This window comes from Salvelinus alpinus, chromosome 12 (genome assembly GCF_045679555.1).
Source record: "Salvelinus alpinus chromosome 12, SLU_Salpinus.1, whole genome shotgun sequence".
Classification (NCBI taxonomy): Eukaryota; Metazoa; Chordata; class Actinopteri; order Salmoniformes; family Salmonidae; genus Salvelinus; species Salvelinus alpinus.
The window spans coordinates 56,659,663-56,684,566 of record NC_092097.1 but is presented as its reverse complement, the minus strand read 5'-3'; the positions used below and the strand labels follow the sequence as shown (position 1 = coordinate 56,684,566).

General features: G+C 43.9%; 1 protein-coding gene across 2 annotated transcripts in view; it reads left to right on the top strand.

Moving 5' to 3' along the window:
- rnf123 (ring finger protein 123) overlaps positions 1 to 24,904 on the top strand; it is a 283,644-nt gene that overhangs the window by 15,104 nt on the left and 243,636 nt on the right. For both annotated transcript variants that reach the window (XR_011667296.1, XM_071336894.1), the window contains exons 12-20: positions 8,320 to 8,445; positions 8,756 to 8,848; positions 12,803 to 12,874; positions 13,296 to 13,415; positions 13,983 to 14,073; positions 14,660 to 14,721; positions 15,034 to 15,105; positions 15,671 to 15,791; positions 19,166 to 19,267. Coding sequence is in view for 1 of the 2 variants with exons in the window: in XM_071336894.1 (XP_071192995.1) it covers positions 8,320 to 8,445; positions 8,756 to 8,848; positions 12,803 to 12,874; positions 13,296 to 13,415; positions 13,983 to 14,073; positions 14,660 to 14,721; positions 15,034 to 15,105; positions 15,671 to 15,791; positions 19,166 to 19,267 (859 nt within the window). In the remaining variant the exon portion in view is untranslated. The remainder of the gene's footprint in view (positions 1 to 8,319; positions 8,446 to 8,755; positions 8,849 to 12,802; positions 12,875 to 13,295; positions 13,416 to 13,982; positions 14,074 to 14,659; positions 14,722 to 15,033; positions 15,106 to 15,670; positions 15,792 to 19,165; positions 19,268 to 24,904) is intronic.

The window sequence follows — 24,904 nt, the reverse complement described above, 5'->3', positions numbered from 1 at the left end:
TCAAGAGGCTTTATTACTGCCAATTTTAGTGAGTTTGGTACACATCCGGTGGATAGGGAGCCGCTTATTATATTCAACATAGGACGGCCAAGCACAGGAAGCAGCTCTTTCAGTAGTTTAGTTGGAATAGGGTCCAGTATGCAGCTTGAAGGTTTAGAGGCCAAGACTATTTTCATCAATGTGTCAAGAGATATAGTTTAAAAAAACTTGAGTATCTCCCTAGTTCCTGGCAGTGTTGTGCAGACTCAGGACAACTGAGCTTTGGAGAAATACGCTGATTTTAAAGAGGAGTCTGTAATTTGCTTTCTAATGATCATGATCTTTTCCTTAAAGAAGTTAATTAATTTATTACTGCTGAAGTGAAAGCCATCCTCACTTGGGGAATGCCGCTTTTTAGTTAGCTTTGCAACAGTATCAAAAATACATTTTGGATTGTTTTTATTCTCCTCAATTAAGTTGGAAAAATAGGATGATCGAGCAGCAGTGAGGGCTCTTCGATACTGCACAATACTGCCTTTCCAAGCTAGTTTGGTGTAGTGCCATTTCCGTTCCAATTCGTTTTTAGGGGTGCAACTGCATCTAGGGTATTGCGCAAGGTTAAATTGAGTTCCTCAGTTAGGTGGTTAACTGATTTTTGTCCTCTGACGTCCTTGGGTAGGCAGAGGAGGTCTGGAAGGGCATCAAGGAATCTTTGGGTTTTCTGAGAATTTATTGCACGACTTTTGATGCTCCTTGGTTGGGGTCTGAGCAGATTATTTGTTGTGATTGCAAACGTAATAAAATGGTGGTCCGATAGTCCAGGATTATGAGGAAAAACATTAAGATCCACAACATTTATTCCACGGGACAAAACTAGGTCCAGAGTATGACTGTGACAGTGAGTAGGTCCAGAGACATGTTGGACAAAACCCACTGAGTCGATGATGGCTCCGAAAGCCTTTTGGAGTGGGTCTGTGGACTTTTCCATGTGAATATTAAAGTCACAAAAAATGTCAATAGTATATGCCATTATTACAAGGTCCGAAGGAATTCAGGGAACTCAGTGAGGAACGCTGTATATGGCCCAGGAGGCCTGTAAACAGTAGCTATAAAAAGTGATTGAGTAGGCTGCATAGATTTCATGACTAGAAGCTCAAAAGCCAAAAATGCATTTTTAAAATGTATTTTGTAAATTGAAATGTGCTTTCGTGAATGTTAGCAACACCTCCGACTTTGCGCGATGCGCGGGGGATATAGTCACTAGTGTAACCAGGAGGTAAGGCCTCATTTAACTCAGTAAATTCATCAGGCTTAAGCCATGTTTCAGTCAGGCCAATCCCATCAAGATTATGATCAGTGATTAGTTCATTGACTGTAACTGCCTTGGAAGTGAGGGATCTAACATTAAGTAGCCCTATTTTGAAATGTGAGACATCACAATCTCTTTCAATAATGACAGGAATTGGAGGTCTTTATTCCAGTGAGATTGCGAAAGCGAATGCTGCCCTGTCTAGTCTTGCCCAACCTAGATCGAGGCACAGACACGGTCTCATTGGGGATAGCTGAGCTGACCACTGATTGTGCTAGTGGCAGACTCCACTAAACTGGCAGGCTGGCTAACAGCCTGCTGTCTGGCCTACACCCTATCTCATTGTGAAGCTAGAGCCCTGTCCATGTTCATAGATAAGATGAGAGCACCCCTCCAGCTAGGATGGATTCCGTCACTCCTCAGCAAGCCAGGTTTGGTCCTGTTTCTGGGTGACTCCCAGAAAGAGGGCCAATTATTTACATATTCTATCTTTTGGGAGGGGCATAAAACAGTTTTCAACCAGCGATTGAGTTGTGAGACTCTGCTGTAAAGCTCATCACTCCCCCTAACTGGGAGGGGGCCAGAGACAATTGCTCGATGCCGACACATGGTTCTAGCTCATTTACACGCTGAAGCTATGTTGCGCTTGTTTGTCCTCATCGTTGGTGCCGACGTGGATAACAATACCTCTATACTCTCTACACTCGGCAGTTTTTTACTCCAATATGTATTGTTTAATGGGGGGTCCGGTGTCGTCCCCAGGAGAATGTTTATTACTGAGAAGCTCAGATTACATTTTAAAGAGACATTCTACTCCAAAATTACTGAAAATAAAGTTATACTGACACCATCTAAAATATAATTTCCACCTCCAGAAATGAGCCCAATAATGTATTGTAATTTTGTATTATGTTATCATATTCGACCATGTACTACTTCTCAGATAGAGTTCAGTGTGTCAAATCGGATGGCTCGTTCGAACCTCTGGCAATCTCTATGGGGGTGCCACCGGATGGCCTGTCCGGACCTCTGGCAGTTTCTATGGGGGTGCCACAGGGTTCAGTTCTCGGGCCGACTCTTTTCTCTGTTTACATCAATGATGTCACTCTTGATGCTGGTGATTCTCTGATCCACCTCTACGCAGACGACACTATTCTGTATACTTCTGGCCCTTCTTTTGACACTGTGTTAACAACCCTCCAGGCGAGCTTCAATGCCATACAACTCTCCTTCCGTGGCCTCCAATTGCTCTTAAATACAAGTAAAACTAAATGCATGCTCTTCAACCGATCGCTGCCTGCACCTGCCCGCCTGTCCAACATCACTACTCTGGAAGGCACCCCCATGGAGACTGCCAGAGGCCCGGACAACAGACCCTCCGATTTGACACACTGAACTCGATCAGAGAAGTAGTTGGTGAACCAGGCGAGGCAATCATTAGAGAAACCAAGGCTGTCGAGTCTGCCGATGAGGATGTGGTGATTGACAGAGTCAAAAGCCTTGGCCAGGTCAATGAATACGGCTGCACAGTATTGTTTCCTATCGATGGCGGTTAAGATATCGTTTATGACCTTGAGCGTGGCTGAGGTGCACCCATGACCAGCTCTGAAACCAGATTGCATAGCGGAGAAGGTATGGTGGGATTCGAAATGGTCGGTAATCTGTTTGTTGACTTGGCTTTCGAAGACCTTAGAAAGGCAGGGTAGGATAGATATAGGTCTGTAGCTGTTAGGGTCAAGAGTGTCCCCCCCTTTGAAGAGGGGGATAACCGCAGCTGCTTTCCAATCTTTGGGAATCTCAGACGACACGAAAGAGAGGTTGAAAAGGCTAGTAATAGGGGTGGCAACAATTTCAGCAGATAGTTTTAGAAAGAAAGGGTCCAGATTATCTAGCCCGGCTGATTTGTAAGGGTCCAGATTTTGCAGCTCTTTTAGAACATCAGCTGACTGTATTTGGGAGAAAGAGAAATGGGGAAGGCTTGGGCGAGTAGCAGAGGGGAGGGCAGTGCTGTTGTCCGGGTTAGGGGTAGCCAGGTGGAAAGCATGGCCAGCCGTAGAAAAATGCTTATTGAAATTCTCAATTATAGTGGATTTGTCGGTGGTGACAGTGTTTCCTATCTTCAGAGCAGTTGGAAGCTGGGAGGAGGTGTTCTTATTCTCCATGGACTTTACAGTGTCCCAGAACTTTTTTGAATTTGTGTTGCAGGAAGCAAATTTCTGCTTGAAAAAGCTAGCCTTGGCTTTTCTAACTGCCTGTGTATACTGGTTTCTAGCTTCCCTGAAAAGTTGCATATCACGGGGGCTGTTCGATGCTAATGCAGAACGCCATAGGATGTTTTTCTGTTGGTTAAGGGCAGTCAGGTCAGGAGAGAACCAAGGGCTATATCTGTTCCTGGTTCTAAATTTCTTGAATGGGGCATGCTTATTCAAGATGGTGAGGAAGGCATTTAAAAAAAATGTCCAGGCATCCTCTACTGACGGGATGAGATCAGGATACCTCGGCCAGGTCGATTAGAAAGGCCTGCTCGCTGAAGTGTTTCAGGGAGCGTTTGACAGTGATGAGTGGAGGTCGTTTGACCGCTGACCCATTACGGATGCAGGCAATGAGGCAGTGATCGCTGAGATCTTGGTTGAAAACAGCAGAGGTGTATTTGGAGGGCAAGTTTGTTAGGATGATATCTATGAGGGTACCCGTGTTTACGGAATTGGGGTGGTACCTGGTAGGTTCATTGATAATTTGTGTGAGATTGAGGGCATCAAGCTTAGATTGTAGGGTGGCTGGGGTGTTAAGCATGTTAAAATTTAGGTCGCCTAGCAGCACGAGCTCTGAAGATAGATGGGGGGCAATCAGTTCACATATAGTGTCCAGAGCACAGCTGGGGGCAGAGGGTGGTCTATAGCAGGCGGCAACGGTGAGAGACTTGTTTTTAGAGAGGTGGATTTTTAAAAGTAGAAGTTCAAATTGTTTGGGAACAGACCTGGATAGTAAAACAGAACTCTGCAGGCAATCTTTGCAATAGATTGCAACACCGCCCCCTTTGGCCGTTCTATCTTGTCTGAAAATCTTGTAGTTGGGGATGAAAATGTCAGAATTTTTGGTGGTCTTTCTAAGCCAGGATTCAGACACGGCTAAAACATCCGGGTTGGCAGAGTGTGCTAAAGCAGTGAACAAAACAAACTTAGGGAGGAGGCTTCTAATGTTAACATGCATTAGGCCAAGGCTATTACGGTTACAGAAGTCATCAAAAGAGAGCGCCTGGGGAATAGGAGTGGAGCTAGGTACTGCAGGGCCTGGATTCACCTCTACATCACCAGAGGAACAGAGGAGGAGTAGGATAAGGGTACGGCTAAAAGCTATGAGAATTGGTCGTCTAGAACTTCTAGAGCAGAGAGTAAAAGGAAGTTTCTGGGGGCGATAAAATAGCTTAAAGGAATAATGTACAGACAAAGGTATGGTAGGATGTGAATACAGTGGAGGTAAACCTAGGTATTGAGTGATGATGAGAGAGATATTGTCTCTAGAAACATCATTGAAACCAGGTGATGTCATCGCATATGTGGGTGGTGGAACTGTGAGGTTGGATATGGTAAAGTGGTCAGGGCTAGAGGCTCTACAGTGAAATAAGCCAATAAACACTAACCAGAACAGCAATGGACAAGGCATATTTACATTAAGGAGAGGCATGCTTAATCGAGTGATCAATAAGGGTCCAGTGAGTAGAGGTTGGTTGGGGTCACGGCGATCCAGACAGCTGGCCGGGTAGATGGCTATCGGAAGCAAGATAGCATAGTATGGAAGTCTATTTGTAGATACCTCGTGCGTTTCCGTCGGTAGGTTAGTGGGGTTCCGTGTGGTAGAGGGGATCAATCCAAATTGGCAAAATAGATATAGTGACCCAAGAAAATAAATAAATAAATAATAATAATAATTGTCCGATATACTTATTCAGATAGCAGCCGATAAGACAGCTAACGGTTAGCGGGCCCCAGATGAGCGTTCAGGTAACGTCGGGACGGAGGTGCCAGTTGGATAACTCCCTCGGGCAGATAACGTCGGCAGTCAGTCGTGAAGGCCCGGTGGGGCTCCGTATCTGCAGCAACAACAAAACAACAAAAAAAACGGGTCCGGATAGGTGGCTGTAGCCCAGGAATGGCTGATGGAACTCCTCAGCTGGCTAGCTCCGGAATGATTTGAGTTTGCTCCGGGATCGACGTAAGCCAGTAGTCACACGGTTTGCAGCTAGCTAGCTGCAAATGTCCAGAGCCTGCGGCTGAAATCCGGGGAAACTGAGAGAAAAAAAGTCCCGGAATGCTCCGGTCCGAGTCGCGTTGCACAAAAGTGCCGGTAGATTATCGAGCTAAAGGAATAGCTGATGACCACAAAACGTGGGCAGCTGAAACACCAACGCTAGCCAGCAGACCGGCTAATTTCTGGGCAGCTACAGATTAGCTTCTGGCTAGCTATCGGATAGCTTCTGGTTAGCTTTCTGGCTAGCTTCTGAATTAGCCCCTGGCTAGCTTCCACGGTGGTTTTTCAGATTTGAGGTAAATAATACTTTTTTGTAATTGGTGAAGCGGGTTGCAGGAAAGCTTTTGCAAGGAAGCTTTTGTAGTTGAGTTCTTGGATAATAAAATATATAAAAGATATGCGAAGAAAGGTGTAAATATATATATATATACAGGACACGACAATACGAAACAGAAATGACGTCTGAACTGCTAAGCCATCTTGGAATTATCAATGGGTTACCTATCTGTAGTTACCCTATTGGCTTAATCATTAGCTAGATCCCAAATGTGATATTTGAACTAGTTAGCATTATAGTGATTTATTTTATGTCCCAAAAATACATGCATAAACACAGTGAATATAATGTAGGCCTTCCCTTTTAGGGTAACTTGGGGTAACCCATCACCCGGTGGAGTAACACGTCCCCTGCCTGTACTTCTCACAGAAAATAATAAACATTTTAATGTCACCATTTTCCCCCCCAACACCCTTTCCCTGGCTGCCACTACTCTTGCTAAACTATATTATGCACTCGTGTGAATTGTGGCAGTCATGTACTCAACCATGCCGCTGCTAAAAACTCTGGGTTTAATATGGTGCCGTTTGCACATATTAAGGAGTTGAGAAATTGATAAAGTTAGAATGGAAAGCTGGGATCGTCCTTAAAAAAAACAATAAAAAAAAAAAACGAGGCCATTAAAACTGCTATTTTCTCTACGATTGTATTATGAGTTGTTGTCTGAATGCATGTTTCCTTCCCTTTGGCACTCGTAACTAAAATGCGCCTCGAGGGGGATATTTCCCTGGTACACAACAACAACCCGACCAGGTTAATCAACTGTTCTACTATTGACTTGTCAGGTTGTTTCTATTCATTACTTGTTATGTTTGCAGAGGAAACAGTAAATGTGGACTGTTTTATATAGCATCATCTAAGTGTGCCTCCACAGAATAAAAAAATCCGTTTTTTTTGGGGTATGGCGGCAATGACTTTTCCGTGGCGTATTCCCACCGCTAAATGACTGCAGCGGAAACTGGTGTACATGTTGTCCTTTTTTGGGACAATATTATTTGGACATTGATTCTGTAATGTGGTCCACATTGTGGTCAGATGAAGGTATCCCAATAGGGATCTAAACGGTGTTCATGTGTCATCATTTATCTTGTGTGTATTATTGTCTCTGGTCTCGTGTGTAATATGTTGAATATCTGTCTACACTGTAATGTGTTGAGGGTCTGTCTCCACACTGTGATATGTTGAGGGTCTGTCTCCACAGTGTGATATGTTGAGGGTCTGTCTCCACACTGTGATATGTTGAGGGTCTGTCTCCACACTGTGATATGTTGAGGGTCTGTCTCCACAGTGTGATATGTTGAGGGTCTGTCTCCACAGTGTGATATGTTGAGGGTCTGTCTCCACAGTGTGATATGTTGAGGGTCTGTCTCCACAGTGTGATATGTTGAGGGTCTGTCTCCACAGTGTGATATGTTGAGGGTCTGTCTCCACACTGTGATATGTTGAGGGTCTGTCTCCACACTGTAATATGTTGAGGGTCTGTCTCCACAGTGTGATATGTTGAGGGTCTGTCTCCACAGTGTAATATGTTGAGGGTCTGTCTCCACACTGTGATATGTTGAGGGTCTGTCTCCACAGTGTGATATGTTGAGGGTCTGTCTCCACACTGTAATATGTTGAGGGTCTGTCTCCACAGTGTGATATGTTGAGGGTCTGTCTCCACACTGTGATATGTTGAGGGTCTGTCTCCACAGTGTAAGATGTTGAGGGTCTGTCTCCACAGTGTAAGGTGTTGAGGGTCTGTCTCCACAGTGTAAGGTGTTGAGGGTCTGTCTCCACAGTGTGATATGTTGAGGGTCTGTCTCCACACTGTAATATGTTGAGGGTCTGTCTCCACAGTGTGATATGTTGAGGGTCTGTCTCCACACTGTGATATGTTGAGGGTCTGTCTCCACACTGTGATATGTTGAGGGTCTGTCTCCACAGTGTGATATGTTGAGGGTCTGTCTCCACAGTGTAATATGTTGAGGGTCTGTCTCCACAGTGTAATATGTTGAGGGTCTGTCTCCACACTGATATGTTGAGGGTCTGTCTCCACACTGTAATATGTTGAGGGTCTGTCTCCACACTGTGATATGTTGAGGGTCTGTCTCCACACTGTGATATGTTGAGGGTCTGTCTCCACACTGTGATATGTTGAGGGTCTGTCTCCACACTGTGATATGTTGAGGGTCTGTCTCCACACTGTGATATGTTGAGGGTCTGTCTCCACACTGTAATATGTTGAGGGTCTGTCTCCACACTGTAATATGTTGAGGGTCTGTCTCCACACTGTAATATGTTGAGGGTCTGTCTCCACACTGTAATATGTTGAGGGTCTGTCTCCACACTGTAATATGTTGAGGGTCTGTCTCCACACTGTGATATGTTGAGGGTCTGTCTCCACACTGTGATATGTTGAGGGTCTGTCTCCACACTGTAATATGTTGAGGGTCTGTCTCCACAGTGTAAGGTGTATCTAGTAGAAGGTGTGCTGATGAACTTCCTACTGGGTATACTGGAGGGGGGAGGCTCAGTGGACGAACACCCTCTCATCCAGCAGCTTCTGGACCTCTTCTGGCTTCTCATGGAGGTTAGTACCTACCCTGTACACTTTACCCCACACTTTACCCCTAACCTCTAACCCTAAGGTGAGGTGAGCCTCTGGCCTAGCATGTAGCCAACACTAGCTAGTATTTGCTGAACATATCTCCTGCAACTGTATTGGGCCAATCCTAGCTTAAAATCTTCTCGCTTAACTCAAATGTTTGTGTATAATCATGCATTGATGGCAATGGTAGATTTGTGCATAAACTCAAGTCATGCGTGCGGCTCTCGAGGTAGGATTGTGGCCTATGTGCAAATGTAATCTTTTTTTGAATGCAATGACTCTGCCCGTACAGGACTACGAGGTGAACGAGTGTCTGAAGCAGCTGATGATGTCACTGTTGAGAGCCTATAGATTCTCCCCCATCATCCCAGACTTGGGCTTCCAGGTAGGATGCCACACCCACTGACCATACTCTAGCATACCTGTGGATTTACTTCCTGTCTCAGACTCCGCCCCCCCCACCCCCTGGGCTGCATTCCAAACACTTAAGACACACCCTCTCCCGTCAGCTCTCACATTAAGTGGACACTTCTGATTACATATCATGACGTGTAATGAGTTGACCACTTGCAGGGAAAAGGAGCAAAGGAAATGTCACTCGTTCGTCCCATGGTTCTGTTTTCAGTCGTCATGGAACCACCGGTAGTGGTTTTCAGTCGTCATGGAACCACCGGTAGTGGTTTTCAGTCGTCATGGAACCACCGGTAGTGGTTTTCAGTCGTCATGGAACCACCGGTTGGGGTTTTCAGTCGTCATGGAACCACCGGTTGGGGTTGTGTGTGTGTGTGGTTTATATGCGCTGCAGTCAATTATGATTTGCATTTCATACCTTGGTTAGAAGACAACGCAACCGCAGACATCGACTGTCTCGGAGACTGAGACTAGTCCTTTGCTGCACTCTCACACATAGGCGAGTCCCATCCTGCCATGTTTAGGTCGTCTGTTGTGTGTTTTCACAATGGAACTATGTGTAACAGCTGCAGCGGGAGAATTCTCTGTTGTGGGTCCAATGTTTTTTTACATTTTATTTAGCCCTTATTTTACCAGGTAAGTTGACTGAGAACATTGTCACAGCAATGACCTGGGGACATAGTTACAAAGGAGAGGGGGGGGGTTGAATACGCCAATTGTAAGCTATGTGTAACAGCAGCAGAGGGGGAGAGTTCTCAGGTGTGGGTCCACTGTCACTTTAGTTCCTAGTTTTAGTAGTGGTATATACAGGATACGCATGGTATACCCTGAGTGGACAAAACGTTAAGAACACCTGCTCTTTCCGTGACATAGTCTGACCAGGTAAATCCAAGTGAAAAGCTTTGATCCCTTATTGATGTCACTTGTTAAATCCACTTCAATCAGTGTAGATGAAGGGGAGGAGACAGGTTAGAGAAGGATTTTTAAGCCTTGAGACAATTGAGACATGGATTGCGTATGTGTGCCATTCAGAGGGTGAATGGGCAAGACAAAAGATTTAAGTTCCTTTTGAACAGGGGTATGGTAGTAGGTGACAGATGCGCTGTTTTGTGTCAAGAACTGCAACGCTGCTGGGTTTTTCCACACTACACAGTCTCCCGTGTATATCAAGAATGGTCCATCACCCAAAGGACATCCAGCCAATTTGACACAACTGTTGGGAAGCATTGGAGTCAACATGGGTCAGCATCCCTGTGGAACGCTTTCGACATCTTGTAGAGTCCATGCCCCGACATGTTGAGGCTATTCTGAGGGCAAAAGGCGGTGAATCTCAATATTAGGATGATGTTCCTAATGTTTTGTCCACTCAGTGTACATCGTCTAACTAAATAACACCTAAGAAAAGAATAGGTACATGAAGGTCCCTGTAGAATAGAAGGAACTTTATAGCATCAGTATAAAACAGGAAGGAACAATTTCCAGTGTTTTGGTGGATGGGGGGCGGTGTATAACCTGAGCAGTATAATACGAGTTTGGTGGTAGCAGTGTGTGTGTGTACTAAGATGCAGAGAATCAGAGCAGGTGGTCAGTCCAGTTCAAGTGTTCAGCAGTCTGATGGCTTGTAGATACCAACAGGCTCAGAGACAGTTTCTATCAGACCTTATGCTCCGTGGGTGGGGTCTTTGATGATGCTGCAGGCTTTCCAAAGGGCACCATTTCGAGTAGATGTCCTGGATGTGTGGGTGGGAGCGTGGTCCCAGTGTTGTCCTGGATATGTGGGTGGGAGCGGTGGGACCAGGCCGTAAAGCAACCGGTCAGGACACTCCGTGGTGCAGCGGTAGTATTTGGAGAGGATCCGGGGTTGCATACCACATTTCTTCAGTGACCGTAGGAAGTCGAGACACGCTTACGTCCTGTCAAGGGTGGCGTTGGTCCATGACAAGTCCTTGTGATGTGGAAGGAGCAATACTGCTGAATGCTGAACTGTAGTCAATGAACAGCGTTTTCACATAGGTGTTCCTCTTATCCAGATGTGTTAGGGCAGTGTGAATAGCGATGGAAAATGGCATCTTCTGTGAAGCTGTTGGAACGGTAGGCAAATTGGAGTGGGTCCAGGGTGCCTGGCATGCTGGCCTTGATGTGGGCCATGACCAGCCTTTCGCAGCACTAAATGATGACTGAGGTGAGCGCGACGGGGAGATAGTTAGTTATTTGGGCATGTCACTTTGTTCCAGTATCCAAGAAAAACAATGGTGGTCTCCTTAAAGCAGGTGGGGACTACAGCCTTGGAGAGGGACAGGTAGAAGATGATAGAGGGATGGCTTTGGTGGGCACCACACAGCTGGATTTGCCTTTGCAGTCTGGGATAGTCTGTAGTCCTTGTAACATGCAATGCGGAGTCTGAGTTGTCGAACATCAATTCAAGTTTGAGTCTGTAAGTGTCTCTTTGTGTCCCTAATGGATTTGTGGAGCTCGTACCTGCTTGCCTTGAACGCGTCGCACCACCGAGTCATCAGGGTTTGTCCTGCTGACATTGAATGCTGCAGTGCTGCCTCTCATCATGGTACGGATATCTCCGTTCATCCAGGGTTTTTGGTTGGGGTATGTCCGGATGATGATTATTGTTATTATTGTGGTGCACATCATCAACACACTTCCTGTTGAAGCCTGTGACTGGCGACGTATATTCCTCAATGTTGATGGATGAGTCCTGGGTGGATGAATCTTCTTGAACACATTCCAATCAGCATTCTCAAAACAATCCTGCAGCATTGAGCCTGCCTGCCTCTTCTGTCCAGCGCCTCAATATTCTCTGTGTTGGTGGCTCCCTCTTCAGTTGCTGCTTGTAGGCTGGGAGTAGGAACAGTGGCTATCTCAATTATACTGTATAGTGCACAACTTTGGACCTGTGCCCTGTTAGTGCCCTATGTTGCTCTAGTCAAAGTAGTGCACTAGGTAGGGAATAGGGTGTCATTTGAAACACATGAAGGAGACGATAAACAGTCAATCAGATGTCACCTTGGTGTGATATACATAGTTGGTTAATTCAAAAAGTACCTCGTAAAAAAAATCCTTCGGATTTACGATGTTGATGTTTAACATTAGACGCTTCAAAGGAGCAGCTGTGTTTTGTGTAGGAGTTGGGTGTCTTTCAGTTTGTCCTTGTCATGGTTCAGAGCAGAGTGTGTGTGTGTGTGTGTTTAGGAGTAGGATGTGTTTTAATTTTGTCCTTGTCACATTTATCAGAGGAGAGCTTGTTGAGATAAGGAGGTTACAATCTGAGAGAGGTGGTTAAAAATGTCCAGCAGCTCTGCAGTTATTTACTGTGTTGGTGGTGGAGGGTCGGTCCTGGGGTTTGGATGGGGTGGGTCCTGGGGCGGGGTGGGTCCTGGGGTGTGGGGGGGCGGGGTGGGTCCTGGGGTGTGGGTGGGTGGGCTGGGTCCTGGGGTGGGTGGGTCCTGGGGTGTGGGTGGGTGGGTGGGTCCTGGGGTGTGGGTGGGTGGGTGGGTCCTGGGGGGGTGGGTCTTGCGGTATGTGTGGGTGGGTCCTGGGGTATGGGTGGGTCCTGGGGTGTGGGTGGGTCCTGGGGTATGGGTGGGTCCTGTGGTGGGGGTGGGTCCTGGGGTGGGTGGGTCTTGGGTCCTGGGGGGGTGGGTCTTGCGGTATGTGTGGGTGGGTCTTGCGGTATGTGTGGGTGGGTCCTGGGGTGTGGGTGGGTCCTGGGGTGTGGGTGGGTCCTGGGGTGTGGGTGGGTCCTGGGGTGTGGGTGGGGTGTGGGTGGGTCCTGGGGTATGGGTGGGTCCTGTGGTGGGGGTGGGTCCTGTGGTGGGGGTGGGTGGGTGGGTCCTGGGGGGGGTGTATATTCAAAGTATTGTAATGGTAATTGTGACTGCATTTGACTTGTAATTTGTCTTCTGACTTTCTCCAGATTCACTACCTTCGTTTGACGACAGCTATTCTGCGCCATGAGAAGTCCAGGAAGTATCTCCTCAGCAACGTTCTATATCCTTTCATTGGTTAATGAAGTGCTTATTATGCTTCATAATTATTACACTAAGTGGTGATGTACTTGCGATCATGATTTTGAGACAATGTAGTTAGTTATCTCAACAATTTTAAATGCTCTTTAGTTGGTCAGGATAAGATTCTGCCAAACAACACGTCCCCCATGGCTCTGTCCTTGGACCCCTAAAACTTTCCCGTGTGAAATGTGTTAACAGTATATTTTGATTGTCTGTGTAGTCTTAGACTGTGTAATCTTGCACGCTTGGTATGTGTAGGATGTTGTCGGGTGCGTGTTAGCGTGTTTGACGGGTGCGTGTTTGTCGGGCGCGTGTTATCGTGTTTCTCGGGCGCGTGTTAGCGTGTTTGTCGGGCGCGTGTTAGCGTGTATATAATCTGTATTATCTTTAACTCTCAACACGTTTGATGTTTTGCGCTCAGTGGTGTTCTTCTACATTAAGACTCCTCTGAGGGTGAAGGAGGCGGGACTAGAGGAACTCATCCCCACCACCTGGTGGCCCACACGCTTCGACAAAGAGGTACAGCCTATCACGGCTCTCCTCTGAGAGGTGCAGCCTATCACAGCTCTGAAAAGGATGTCGTGATTTGGCTACCATTTTTGTTGTTGTTTCAGAAACGCATAACATTTCTAGCTACAAAAACAGTGTTGTTTGCATGACCCCATAGGAGTTAACCCTTTTGCTTCCAGGTAGAGCCCTTTGGAACCTTGTCTCAATGCAGCGTTTCCCAAACTCGGTCCTCGGTACCCAAGGGGTGCACGTTTTTGGTTTGTGCCCCTAGCACTACACAGCTGATTCAAATGATCAAAGTTTGATGATTAGTTAGGGGCACAAACCAAAACGTGCACTCCTTGGGGTCCTGAGGACCGAGTTTGGGAAACCCTCTGTTAGTGAAAGGGTTCCACCTGGAACTAAAAAAATCTTTATTTTCCAGAGGGTTTTTCCCCATGGGGACAACTGAAGAATCCTTTATGGTTCTACTATAAAGGATAGTAGCACTGCTTATTTCTAAGAGTGTAACAAAGTGATCACAGCAACTGTGGTTGTATGCAATACAGTTCAATCTGTCCCCTCTCGTGTGACTAGGGAAAGGAGTCTAAAGATGAGAGTGCAGAGGAGAGGTTGAGGCGCCGGGCCTACGAGAGAGGCTGTCAGAGGCTTAAGAAGAGGATCGAGGGTAAGTCATGTCCACTACAAAATCCCCCTCACATTTGTCTGCCTGTCTACAGCTAGAAGGGGTTGGGTTCCTTTCTACACTTTCTTCCTTGGGAGTTTTTTTTTTAACCTTTCGTATGCTTCTGTTCCTGCTTCTGCTTGCTCTTTGTGATCCAGACCTGGTTCTGCTTGCTCTTTGTGATCCAGGCCTGGTTCTGCTTGCTCTTTGTGATCCAGTCCTGGTTCTGCTTGCTCTTTGTGATCCAGGCCTGGTTCTGTGAAAGCTCTTTGTGATCCAGGCCTGGTTCTGTGAAAGCACTTGGTGATCCAGGCCTGGTTCTTTAAAAGCTCTTTGTGATCCAGGCCTGGTTCTGTGAAAGCTCTTTGTGATCCAGGCCTGGTTCTGTGAAAGCTCTTTGTGATCCAGGCCTGGTTCTGTGAAAGCTCTTTGTGATCCAGGCCTGGTTCTGTGAAAGCACGTTGTGATCCAGGCCTGGTTCTGTGAAAGCACTTTGTGATCCAGGCCTGGTTCTGTGAAAGCACTGCTGATGTCAAAAATGTGTTTATGATGCTCTGGCTCAGCTGTGGGGTCTCTTCTGTCCTGTCAGTGGTGGAGGAGTTGCAGGTTCAGATCCTGAAGTTGATGCTTAACAACAAGGACAAAGGAACGGTACGTACCTTTTGGTTTCGACGTTCATTTTGGCCATTTTTTTTTTTTAGCAAAATGATTTTTAACCCCGAAATGTACATACAGAAAATGTCAGCGTTGACACACTTATTCCCAAGAGACGCACCTTTGAGACCGTTTGCTTCACGAGGTACTGAAAAGGAATACGTTTTAACTCATGTTCAGGATATCAAGGCGAATCAAACTCACCGTTACTGCTGTTGTTTTCCTCCGATTTTATAATGTAGTTCTACTGCTGTTTATAAAATGTCTCCACCTCTCACTGACCGCTGTCGCTGCTTCTGTCTCTCACAGGGTGAAGCATCGCGGTACATATTCCTGAATAAGTTCAGGAAGTTTCTACAGGAGAACGCCAGCAACAGAGGGGTAAGAGATGCATTTCCTGCCTGTGTATCTTTCAGCATCCCACAGCACTGTGTCCTCCAGAATACATAGTGTGTTTCCTGTGTAACACTGTGTATGTGTGTTTCCTGTGTAACACTGTGTATGTGTGTTTCCTGTGTAACACTGTGTATGTGTGTTTCCTGTGTAACACTGTGTATGTGTGTTTCCTGTGTAACACTGTGTATGTGTGTTTCCTGTGTAACACTGTGTATGTGTGTTTCCTGTGTAACACTGTGTATGTGTGTTTCCTGTGTAACACTGTGTATGTGTGTTTCCTGTGTAACACTGTGTATGTGTGTTTCCTGTGTAACACTGTGTATGTGTGTTTCCTGTGTAACACTGTGTATGTGTGTTTCCTGTGTAACACTGTGTATGTGTGTTTCCTGTGTAACACTGTGTATGTGTGTTTCCTGTGTAACACTGTGTATGTGTGTTTCCTGTGTAACACTGTGTATGTGTGTTTCCTGTGTAACACTGTGTATGTGTGTTTCCTGTGTAACACTGTGTATGTGTGTTTCCTGTGTAACACTGTGTATGTGTGTTTCAGCACCCCACAGCGCTGTGTCCTCCAGAATACATGGTGTGTTTTCTGCATCGTCTCATCACGGCCGTAAGGAGCTACTGGGACGAAGGGAAGATGAAGAACCCTGGGTGCGTCAGCAGCGACGGTGAGAGAGACACACACACACACACACACACACACACACACACACACCAGGATTTTCGTTAGGAAAATGTGGCACTGGACAATTCACCAGCAGCATTTAAATTGACCGTACATTTGAGAAATGTACCAGACCCATATGCATTGTGGGTGCGTAACCTGATTAGGGCGTCCACCCACAGTGCTCAGAATGACAGAAATCTCATTGACATTAAGGTCATTCATATGAACAGAACATGCAACAGCGTGCGTCCTTCTTATCTAATTCAGATGTGCACTTGAAGATAGTTAGAATACCTGTCAAGACGAGTAACGAAACAGCAAAGTCACTAGCTTATGTTTATCTACTAACCCCCATAGTAGAAAAGTTTATCTATACTACCGGTCAGCTTGCTTTTCTCTGGGAGAAAGAAATTACCTTTTCTAAACTAAATCTGTGGGACGATATGTTCCAAATTCATACAACCAGTTGGCCTAGGCTACATCAACAAATAAAACAATTAGTCTGATGCAACAGATCAAAACGTTCGGTTTACAATGTTGATCAACTATTATTTCATCACATCATTAGTGCAGCAATACGCACAAGGATTTTTTTTCTTTCCGTAATGCAATTTGCGAGGAAACACTGTTGTCAAAAGCGAGCCGCACGTGAAAGCTGTTTCATGAGACTTGCGCTTCAAATTTTTGCTCTTTTTAATCTTGGCTATCAAAACTGTTTTTGAAAGGTGATAATATGGTGAGCAAAACGATTAATCATACCACTTTAGTAAATCATTTTTAAAGGACCTGTTTAGATTTGAAGATTTGTGGCCTACATTTCAGAAAATATACCTAAAATGGGACGTTGGCGTTACCATCGTTGGCGTTACCATCGTTGGCGTTACCATCATTGTTACCATCGTTGGTGTTACTACTCCTACTGTTTACACAATGTTATCATAATGGTAGAAATTATTTAAAGTCATTACGCTACCATATGAGTTGATTTAGAATGGGAAAATGTACCCACATTTCTTTTTTTATAAAATCAAAACGCCATGCCACTGTGATTCAAGATCGACCCAACTTCCAGTGGGAATTCAACAGCCCAATGTCAAGTTACTTATATTATACCAACAGTGGGATAATACATGATTTGGAGAAGCATTCAAAGCTGATCTTGGATCAGTGTCTAGGGGCAACTTCACCCTTACGGCTGAGCTAGAATACAATGTCAATTTACTTCTATTTAAAGGGATACTTTGGGATTTTGGCAATTGAAACCCTTCATCTGACTCCTGGCGAAGTAGATCAACTCGTGGATACCATATTGGTGTCAGCGTGCAGTTTGAAGGAAGTTGTTAACTAGTGTTAGCATGCTAGCTGTTACCATAGACTTCTAATCATTGCCCTAACGCTAGTTAGCTTTGGCTTTCGAAACTACCTTTAAACTTCATTCTCACTGGATGCAGATGAATAAAATGTACATTCACGAGTTCATCTGACTCTGGGGAAATGGATAAATGGCTTCATTGCCAAAATCCCCAAATATCCCTTTAACCCTGCAGTGGGAGATTCAGAGTATTTGGAGGAGCTCTCAAACCCATCAGCGCATTAGATCAGTGTCTCGGGGCAATTTCACCCTACTCAGAGCACTGAGGTGCTTAAAGTACTTGAATTTGGCACTCTGAAATTCAAGTAGTAGAACAGAATACCTTGAAAATCAGACATTTGCTCAAGTTCGTACTTGAAAAGTACTTGAATTTTAAATGAGAGGAGAACAGATAATGATCAAATATGTTTATGAAAAATATTATGTTTTTGTCTTGAAAATTCCTTTCTACCGAGTTTCATTTCCTCACGTGTTTTGCGCTGTGATTGCCAGGCGAGCTCACTCATTCCAGCCACACTGCCACTCAGCCAGGCAGGTACAGAATTAGACTGATTAGGTGCTGCCAAATGTCACTTCGATAGCTAAAATGCCAGGTAAATCTAGATTCAATTCTGCCTTTTTCTGCGTATGGAACATTTCTGGGATCTTTTATTTCAGCTCATGAAACACGGGTCCAACACTTTACATGTTGCGTTTTTATATTTTTGTTCAGTATAGATTACCCACTTTTTTTTACCACTACATCTCACTGGACCCAACAAACCCACATTGTGTAAGGTAAAACATTTTTTTCAGACTTTGACATTGCAAGCATGGGTGAATCGACCCAACGCTGAATCCTGCGCTGGCACCAGTTCTACGTTGTGATTTTTCCTCTACAACAACCTTCAGAGCTTTTTTTGCCAATCGCCTCATTCACAGGATGCCCGCGAGCGATATTCCGATTTTATTCAGCGACAGCCGTGCTCCTACCGTTCACGTGCCGTTTTCCTCACACAGCCCACTCGCCCTTCTCCCGAGCGATACTAAAGCTGCCAGTTGGAAGCAAGATGCTTTTTCGTAGCTATTAAGTGGTAGATTCTCAAATGCCCAATTTAAAAACAGTAATTAAGATGGAATTGAGTTGCAATGTGAATATTACATTTTATTTCTTATTTAACCTTAATTTATCTAGGCAAGTCAGTTAAGAACAAATTCTTATTTACAATGACATTCTACCCCGGCCAAACCCTAACCCGGATGACGCTGGGCCAATTTTGCGCTGCCCTATGGGACTCCCAATCACAGCCTGTTGTGATAGAGCCTGGAATCGAACCAGGGACTGTAGTGACGCCTTAAGCACTGAGATGCAGTGCCTCAGACCGCTGTGCCACTCAGGAGGCCAAGTGGTGCAACACGTTTGTGTTCACCAGTGTGCATGTCCCAAAACTCTGCTCATCAATACTCAAATTACAACATCCGTACTGACTTACCAGTCATGTATGTAGCAACGTATGATTGAATAGAACTTGTAAGGTAGTGTGATAAATACAAAGTAATTATTTTCCTATGAGGTTGTGGCAACATACTGCCATCTAGTGGCGCCTAGAAACAATTGCATTATATGAACTATTTACAAATTGATGGTCCGTGAAAATAAATATTAGTGCTTGGGAAAAGTCCTTGAATTTGACTTGCCACTGTCTGTACGAACCCTGTCCCAGTACTAAACGCTCTGCTCACTTTTCCCCTGTACCCATTATACTCTTTGCCATCTACTACATGAAGTGCATCTCGTCCCCTGGTAGTAATAGGACATGGGAGATATTTCACAGAAAAGCTTTTCCTAAGCCATGTGTCCTTTATAAGTTTGTTTTTCCCCTCTCATCCTATTGCTCAGGGGACTGAGTTTATTATTATCTTAATTACTTTACGGGTAATTACCCACAATAGCCGCTGTCTTCATCTACCATCTCAATGGTAATGCTAATTATTTTATCTCTTCTCCTCCTCTCCCTCTCCAGAGGCCTATGTTCCGCCTCAGCTCTTCTACAATGGGAAGGTGGACTACTTTGACCTGCAGCGACTTGGAGGCCTTCTCTCTCATCTGAAGAAAACCCTCAAAGGTTTGAAACAACCGTCTTCTACTTTTCTTTTGATCCAGAGAAATGTGTCCAAGAGAATGCTATTGACTGAAAGAAGAGTTCTGAAGCTAGCATTCGGAAAAGAGTTCTGAAGCTAGCATTCGGAAAAGAGTTCTAAAGCTAGCATTCGGAAAAGAGTTCTAAAGCTAGCATTCGGAAAAGAGTTCTAAAGCTAGCATTCGGAAAAGAGTTCTGAAGCTAGCATTCGGAAAAGAGTTCTGAAGCTAGCATTCGGAAAAGAGTTCTGAAGCTAGCATTCGGAAAAGAGTTCTAAAGCTAGCATTTGGAAAAGAGTTCTAAAGCTAGCATTCGGAAAAGAGTTCTAAAGCTAGCATTTGGAAAAGAGTTCTGAAGCTAGCATTCGGAAAAGAGTTCTGAAGCTAGCATTCGGAAAAGAGTTCTAAAGCTAGCATTTGGAAAAGAGTTCTGAAGCTAGCATTTGGAAAAGAGTTCTGAAGCTAGCATTTGGAAAAGAGTTCTGAAGCTAGCATTTGGAAAAGAGTTCTGAAGCTAGCATTTGGAAAAGAGTTCTAAAGCTAGCATTCGGAAAAGAGTTCTGAAGCTAGCATTTGGAAAAGAGTTCTGAAGCTAGCATTCGGAAAAGAGTTCTGAAGCTAGCATTTGGAAAAGAGTTCTAAAGCTAGCATTCGGAAAAGAGTTCTAAAGCTAGCATTCGGAAAAGAGTTCTGAAGCTAGCATTCGGAAAAGAGTTCTGAAGCTAGCATTCGGAAAAGAGTTCTGAAGCTAGCATTCGGAAAAGAGTTCTGAAGCTAGCATTCGGAAAAGAGTTCTGAAGCTAGCATTCGGAAAAGAGTTCTAAAGCTAGCATTTGGAAAAGAGTTCTGAAGCTAGCATTCGGAAAAGAGTTCTGAAGCTAGCATTCGGAAAAGAGTTCTAAAGCTAGCATTCGGAAAAGAGTTCTAAAGCTAGCATTCGGAAAAGAGTTCTAAAGCTAGCATTCGGAAAAGAGTTCTAAAGCTAGCATTCGGAAAAGAGTTCTGAAGCTAGCATTCGGAAAAGAGTTCTGAAGCTAGCATTCGGAAAAGAGTTCTAAAGCTAGCATTTGGAAAAGAGTTCTGAAGCTAGCATTTGGAAAAGAGTTCTGAAGCTAGCATTTGGAAAAGAGTTCTAAAGCTAGCATTTGGAAAAGAGTTCTGTAGCTTGCATTTGGAAAAGAGTTCTGTAGCTTGCATTTGGAAAAGAGTTCTGTAGCTAGCATTTGGAAAAGAGTTCTGTAGCTAGCATTTGGAAAAGAGTTCTAAAGCTAGCATTCGGAAAAGAGTTCTAAAGCTAGCATTCGGAAAAGAGTTCTAAAGCTAGCATTCGGAAAAGAGTTCTGAAGCTAGCATTTGGAAAAGAGTTCTGAAGCTAGCATTTGGAAAAGAGTTCTGAAGCTAGCATTTGGAAAAGAGTTCTGAAGCTAGCATTTGGAAAAGAGTTCTGAAGCTAGCATTTGGAAAAGAGTTCTGAAGCTAGCATTTGGAAAAGAGTTCTGAAGCTAGCATTTGGAAAAGAGTTCTGAAGCTAGCATTTGGAAAAGAGTTCTGAAGCTAGCATTTGGAAAAGAGTTCTGAAGCTAGCATTTGGAAAAGAGTTCTGAAGCTAGCATTTGGAAAAGAGTTCTGAAGCTAGCATTTGGAAAAGAGTTCTGAAGCTAGCATTTGGAAAAGAGTTCTGAAGCTAGCATTTGGAAAAGAGTTCTGAAGCTAGCATTCGGAAAAGAGTTCTGAAGCTAGCATTCGGAAAAGAGTTCTGAAGCTAGCATTCGGAAAAGAGTTCTAAAGCTAGCATTCGGAAAAGAGTTCTAAAGCTAGCATTCGGAAAAGAGTTCTAAAGCTAGCATTTGGAAAAGAGTTCTAAAGCTAGCATTCGGAAAAGAGTTCTAAAGCTAGCATTCGGAAAAGAGTTCTAAAGCTAGCATTCGGAAAAGAGTTCTAAAGCTAGCATTTGGAAAAGAGTTCTAAAGCTAGCATTTGGAAAAGAGTTCTAAAGCTAGCATTTGGAAAAGAGTTCTAAAGCTAGCGTGATGAAAAGAGTTCTAAAGCTAGCATTTGGAAAAGAGTTCTAAAGCTAGCGTGATGAAAAGAGTTCTAAAGCTAGCATTTGGAAAAGAGTTCTAAAGCTAGCGTGATGAAAAGAGTTCTAAAGCTAGCGTGATGAAAAGAGTTCTAAAGCTAGCGTGATGAAAAGAGTTCTGAAGCTAGCATTCGGAAAAGAGTTCTGAAGCTAGCATTCGGAAAAGAGTTCTGAAGCTAGCATTTGGAAAAGAGTTCTGAAGCTAGCATTTGGAAAAGAGTTCTGAAGCTAGCATTTGGAAAAGAGTTCTGAAGCTAGCATTTGGAAAAGAGTTCTAAAGCTAGCATTTGGAAAAGAGTTCTAAAGCTAGCATTTGGAAAAGAGTTCTAAAGCTAGCGTGATGAAAAGAGTTCTAAAGCTAGCATTTGGAAAAGAGTTCTAAAGCTAGCGTGATGAAAAGAGTTCTAAAGCTAGCATTTGGAAAAGAGTTCTAAAGCTAGCGTGATGAAAAGAGTTCTAAAGCTAGCGTGATGAAAAGAGTTCTAAAGCTAGCGTGATGAAAAGAGTTCTGAAGCTAGCATTCGGAAAAGAGTTCTGAAGCTAGCATTCGGAAAAGAGTTCTGAAGCTAGCATTTGGAAAAGAGTTCTGAAGCTAGCATTTGGAAAAGAGTTCTGAAGCTAGCATTTGGAAAAGAGTTCTGAAGCTAGCATTTGGAAAAGAGTTCTGAAGCTAGCATTTGGAAAAGAGTTCTGAAGCTAGCATTTGGAAAAGAGTTCTGAAGCTAGCATTTGGAAAAGAGTTCTGAAGCTAGCATTTGGAAAAGAGTTCTGAAGCTAGCATTTGGAAAAGAGTTCTGAAGCTAGCATTCGGAAAAGAGTTCTGAAGCTAGCATTCGGAAAAGAGTTCTGAAGCTAGCATTCGGAAAAGAGTTCTGAAGCTAGCATTCGGAAAAGAGTTCTGAAGCTAGCATTCGGAAAAGAGTTCTGAAGCTAGCATTCGGAAAAGAGTTCTAAAGCTAGCATTCGGAAAAGAGTTCTAAAGCTAGCATTCGGAAAAGAGTTCTAAAGCTAGCATTCGGAAAAGAGTTCTAAAGCTAGCGTTCGGAAAAGAGTTCTAAAGCTAGCGTGATGAAAAGAGTTCTAAAGCTAGCATTTGGAAAAGAGTTCTAAAGCTAGCGTGATGAAAAGAGTTCTGAAGCTAGCATTCGGAAAAGAGTTCTGAAGCTAGCATTCGGAAAAGAGTTCTGAAGCTAGCATTCGGAAAAGAGTTCTGAAGCTAGCATTCGGAAAAGAGTTCTAAAGCTAGCATTCGGAAAAGAGTTCTAAAGCTAGCATTCGGAAAAGAGTTCTAAAGCTAGCGTGATGAAGAGTTCTAAAGCTAGCGTGATGAAAAGAGTTCTAAAGCTAGCATTTGGAAAAGAGTTCTGAAGCTAGCATTTGGAAAAGAGTTCTGAAGCTAGCATTTGGAAAAGAGTTCTAAAGCTAGCGTGATGAAAAGAGTTCTAAAGCTAGCATTTGGAAAAGAGTTCTAAAGCTAGCATTTGGAAAAGAGTTCTGAAGCTAGCATTTGGAAAAGAGTTCTGAAGCTAGCATTTGGAAAAGAGTTCTGAAGCTAGCATTTGGAAAAGAGTTCTGAAGCTAGCATTCGGAAAAGAGTTCTGAAGCTAGCATTCGGAAAAGAGTTCTGAAGCTAGCATTCGGAAAAGAGTTCTAAAGCTAGCATTCGGAAAAGAGTTCTAAAGCTAGCGTGATGAAGAGTTCTAAAGCTAGCATTTGGAAAAGAGTTCTAAAGCTAGCGTGATGAAAAGAGTTCTAAAGCTAGCATTTGGAAAAGAGTTCTAAAGCTAGCGTGATGAAAAGAGTTCTGAAGCTAGCATTCGGAAAAGAGTTCTGAAGCTAGCATTCGGAAAAGAGTTCTGAAGCTAGCATTCGGAAAAGAGTTCTAAAGCTAGCGTGATGAAAAGAGTTCTAAAGCTAGCATTTGGAAAAGAGTTCTAAAGCTAGCGTGATGAAAAGAGTTCTGAAGCTAGCATTCGGAAAAGAGTTCTGAAGCTAGCATTCGGAAAAGAGTTCTGAAGCTAGCATTCGGAAAAGAGTTCTGAAGCTAGCATTCGGAAAAGAGTTCTAAAGCTAGCATTCGGAAAAGAGTTCTAAAGCTAGCATTCGGAAAAGAGTTCTAAAGCTAGCGTGATGAAGAGTTCTAAAGCTAGCATTTGGAAAAGAGTTCTAAAGCTAGCGTGATGAAAAGAGTTCTAAAGCTAGCATTTGGAAAAGAGTTCTGAAGCTAGCATTTGGAAAAGAGTTCTGAAGCTAGCATTTGGAAAAGAGTTCTAAAGCTAGCGTGATGAAAAGAGTTCTAAAGCTAGCATTTGGAAAAGAGTTCTAAAGCTAGCATTTGGAAAAGAGTTCTGAAGCTAGCATTTGGAAAAGAGTTCTGAAGCTAGCATTTGGAAAAGAGTTCTGAAGCTAGCATTCGGAAAAGAGTTCTGAAGCTAGCATTCGGAAAAGAGTTCTGAAGCTAGCATTCGGAAAAGAGTTCTAAAGCTAGCATTCGGAAAAGAGTTCTAAAGCTAGCATTCGGAAAAGAGTTCTAAAGCTAGCGTGATGAAAAGAGTTCTAAAGCTAGCATTTGGAAAAGAGTTCTAAAGCTAGCGTGATGAAAAGAGTTCTGAAGCTAGCATTCGGAAAAGAGTTCTGAAGCTAGCATTCGGAAAAGAGTTCTGAAGCTAGCATTCGGAAAAGAGTTCTGAAGCTAGCATTCGGAAAAGAGTTCTAAAGCTAGCATTCGGAAAAGAGTTCTAAAGCTAGCGTGATGAAGAGTTCTAAAGCTAGCATTTGGAAAAGAGTTCTAAAGCTAGCGTGATGAAAAGAGTTCTAAAGCTAGCATTTGGAAAAGAGTTCTGAAGCTAGCATTTGGAAAAGAGTTCTGAAGCTAGCATTTGGAAAAGAGTTCTAAAGCTAGCGTGATGAAAAGAGTTCTAAAGCTAGCATTTGGAAAAGAGTTCTAAAGCTAGCATTTGGAAAAGAGTTCTGAAGCTAGCATTTGGAAAAGAGTTCTGAAGCTAGCATTTGGAAAAGAGTTCTGAAGCTAGCATTTGGAAAAGAGTTCTGAAGCTAGCATTCGGAAAAGAGTTCTGAAGCTAGCATTCGGAAAAGAGTTCTGAAGCTAGCATTCGGAAAAGAGTTCTGAAGCTAGCATTCGGAAAAGAGTTCTGAAGCTAGCATTCGGAAAAGAGTTCTGAAGCTAGCATTCGGAAAAGAGTTCTGAAGCTAGCATTCGGAAAAGAGTTCTAAAGCTAGCATTCGGAAAAGAGTTCTAAAGCTAGCATTCGGAAAAGAGTTCTAAAGCTAGCATTCGGAAAAGAGTTCTAAAGCTAGCGTGATGAAAAGAGTTCTAAAGCTAGCATTTGGAAAAGAGTTCTAAAGCTAGCGTGATGAAAAGAGTTCTGAAGCTAGCATTCGGAAAAGAGTTCTGAAGCTAGCATTCGGAAAAGAGTTCTGAAGCTAGCATTCGGAAAAGAGTTCTGAAGCTAGCATTCGGAAAAGAGTTCTGAAGCTAGCATTCGGAAAAGAGTTCTGAAGCTAGCATTCGGAAAAGAGTTC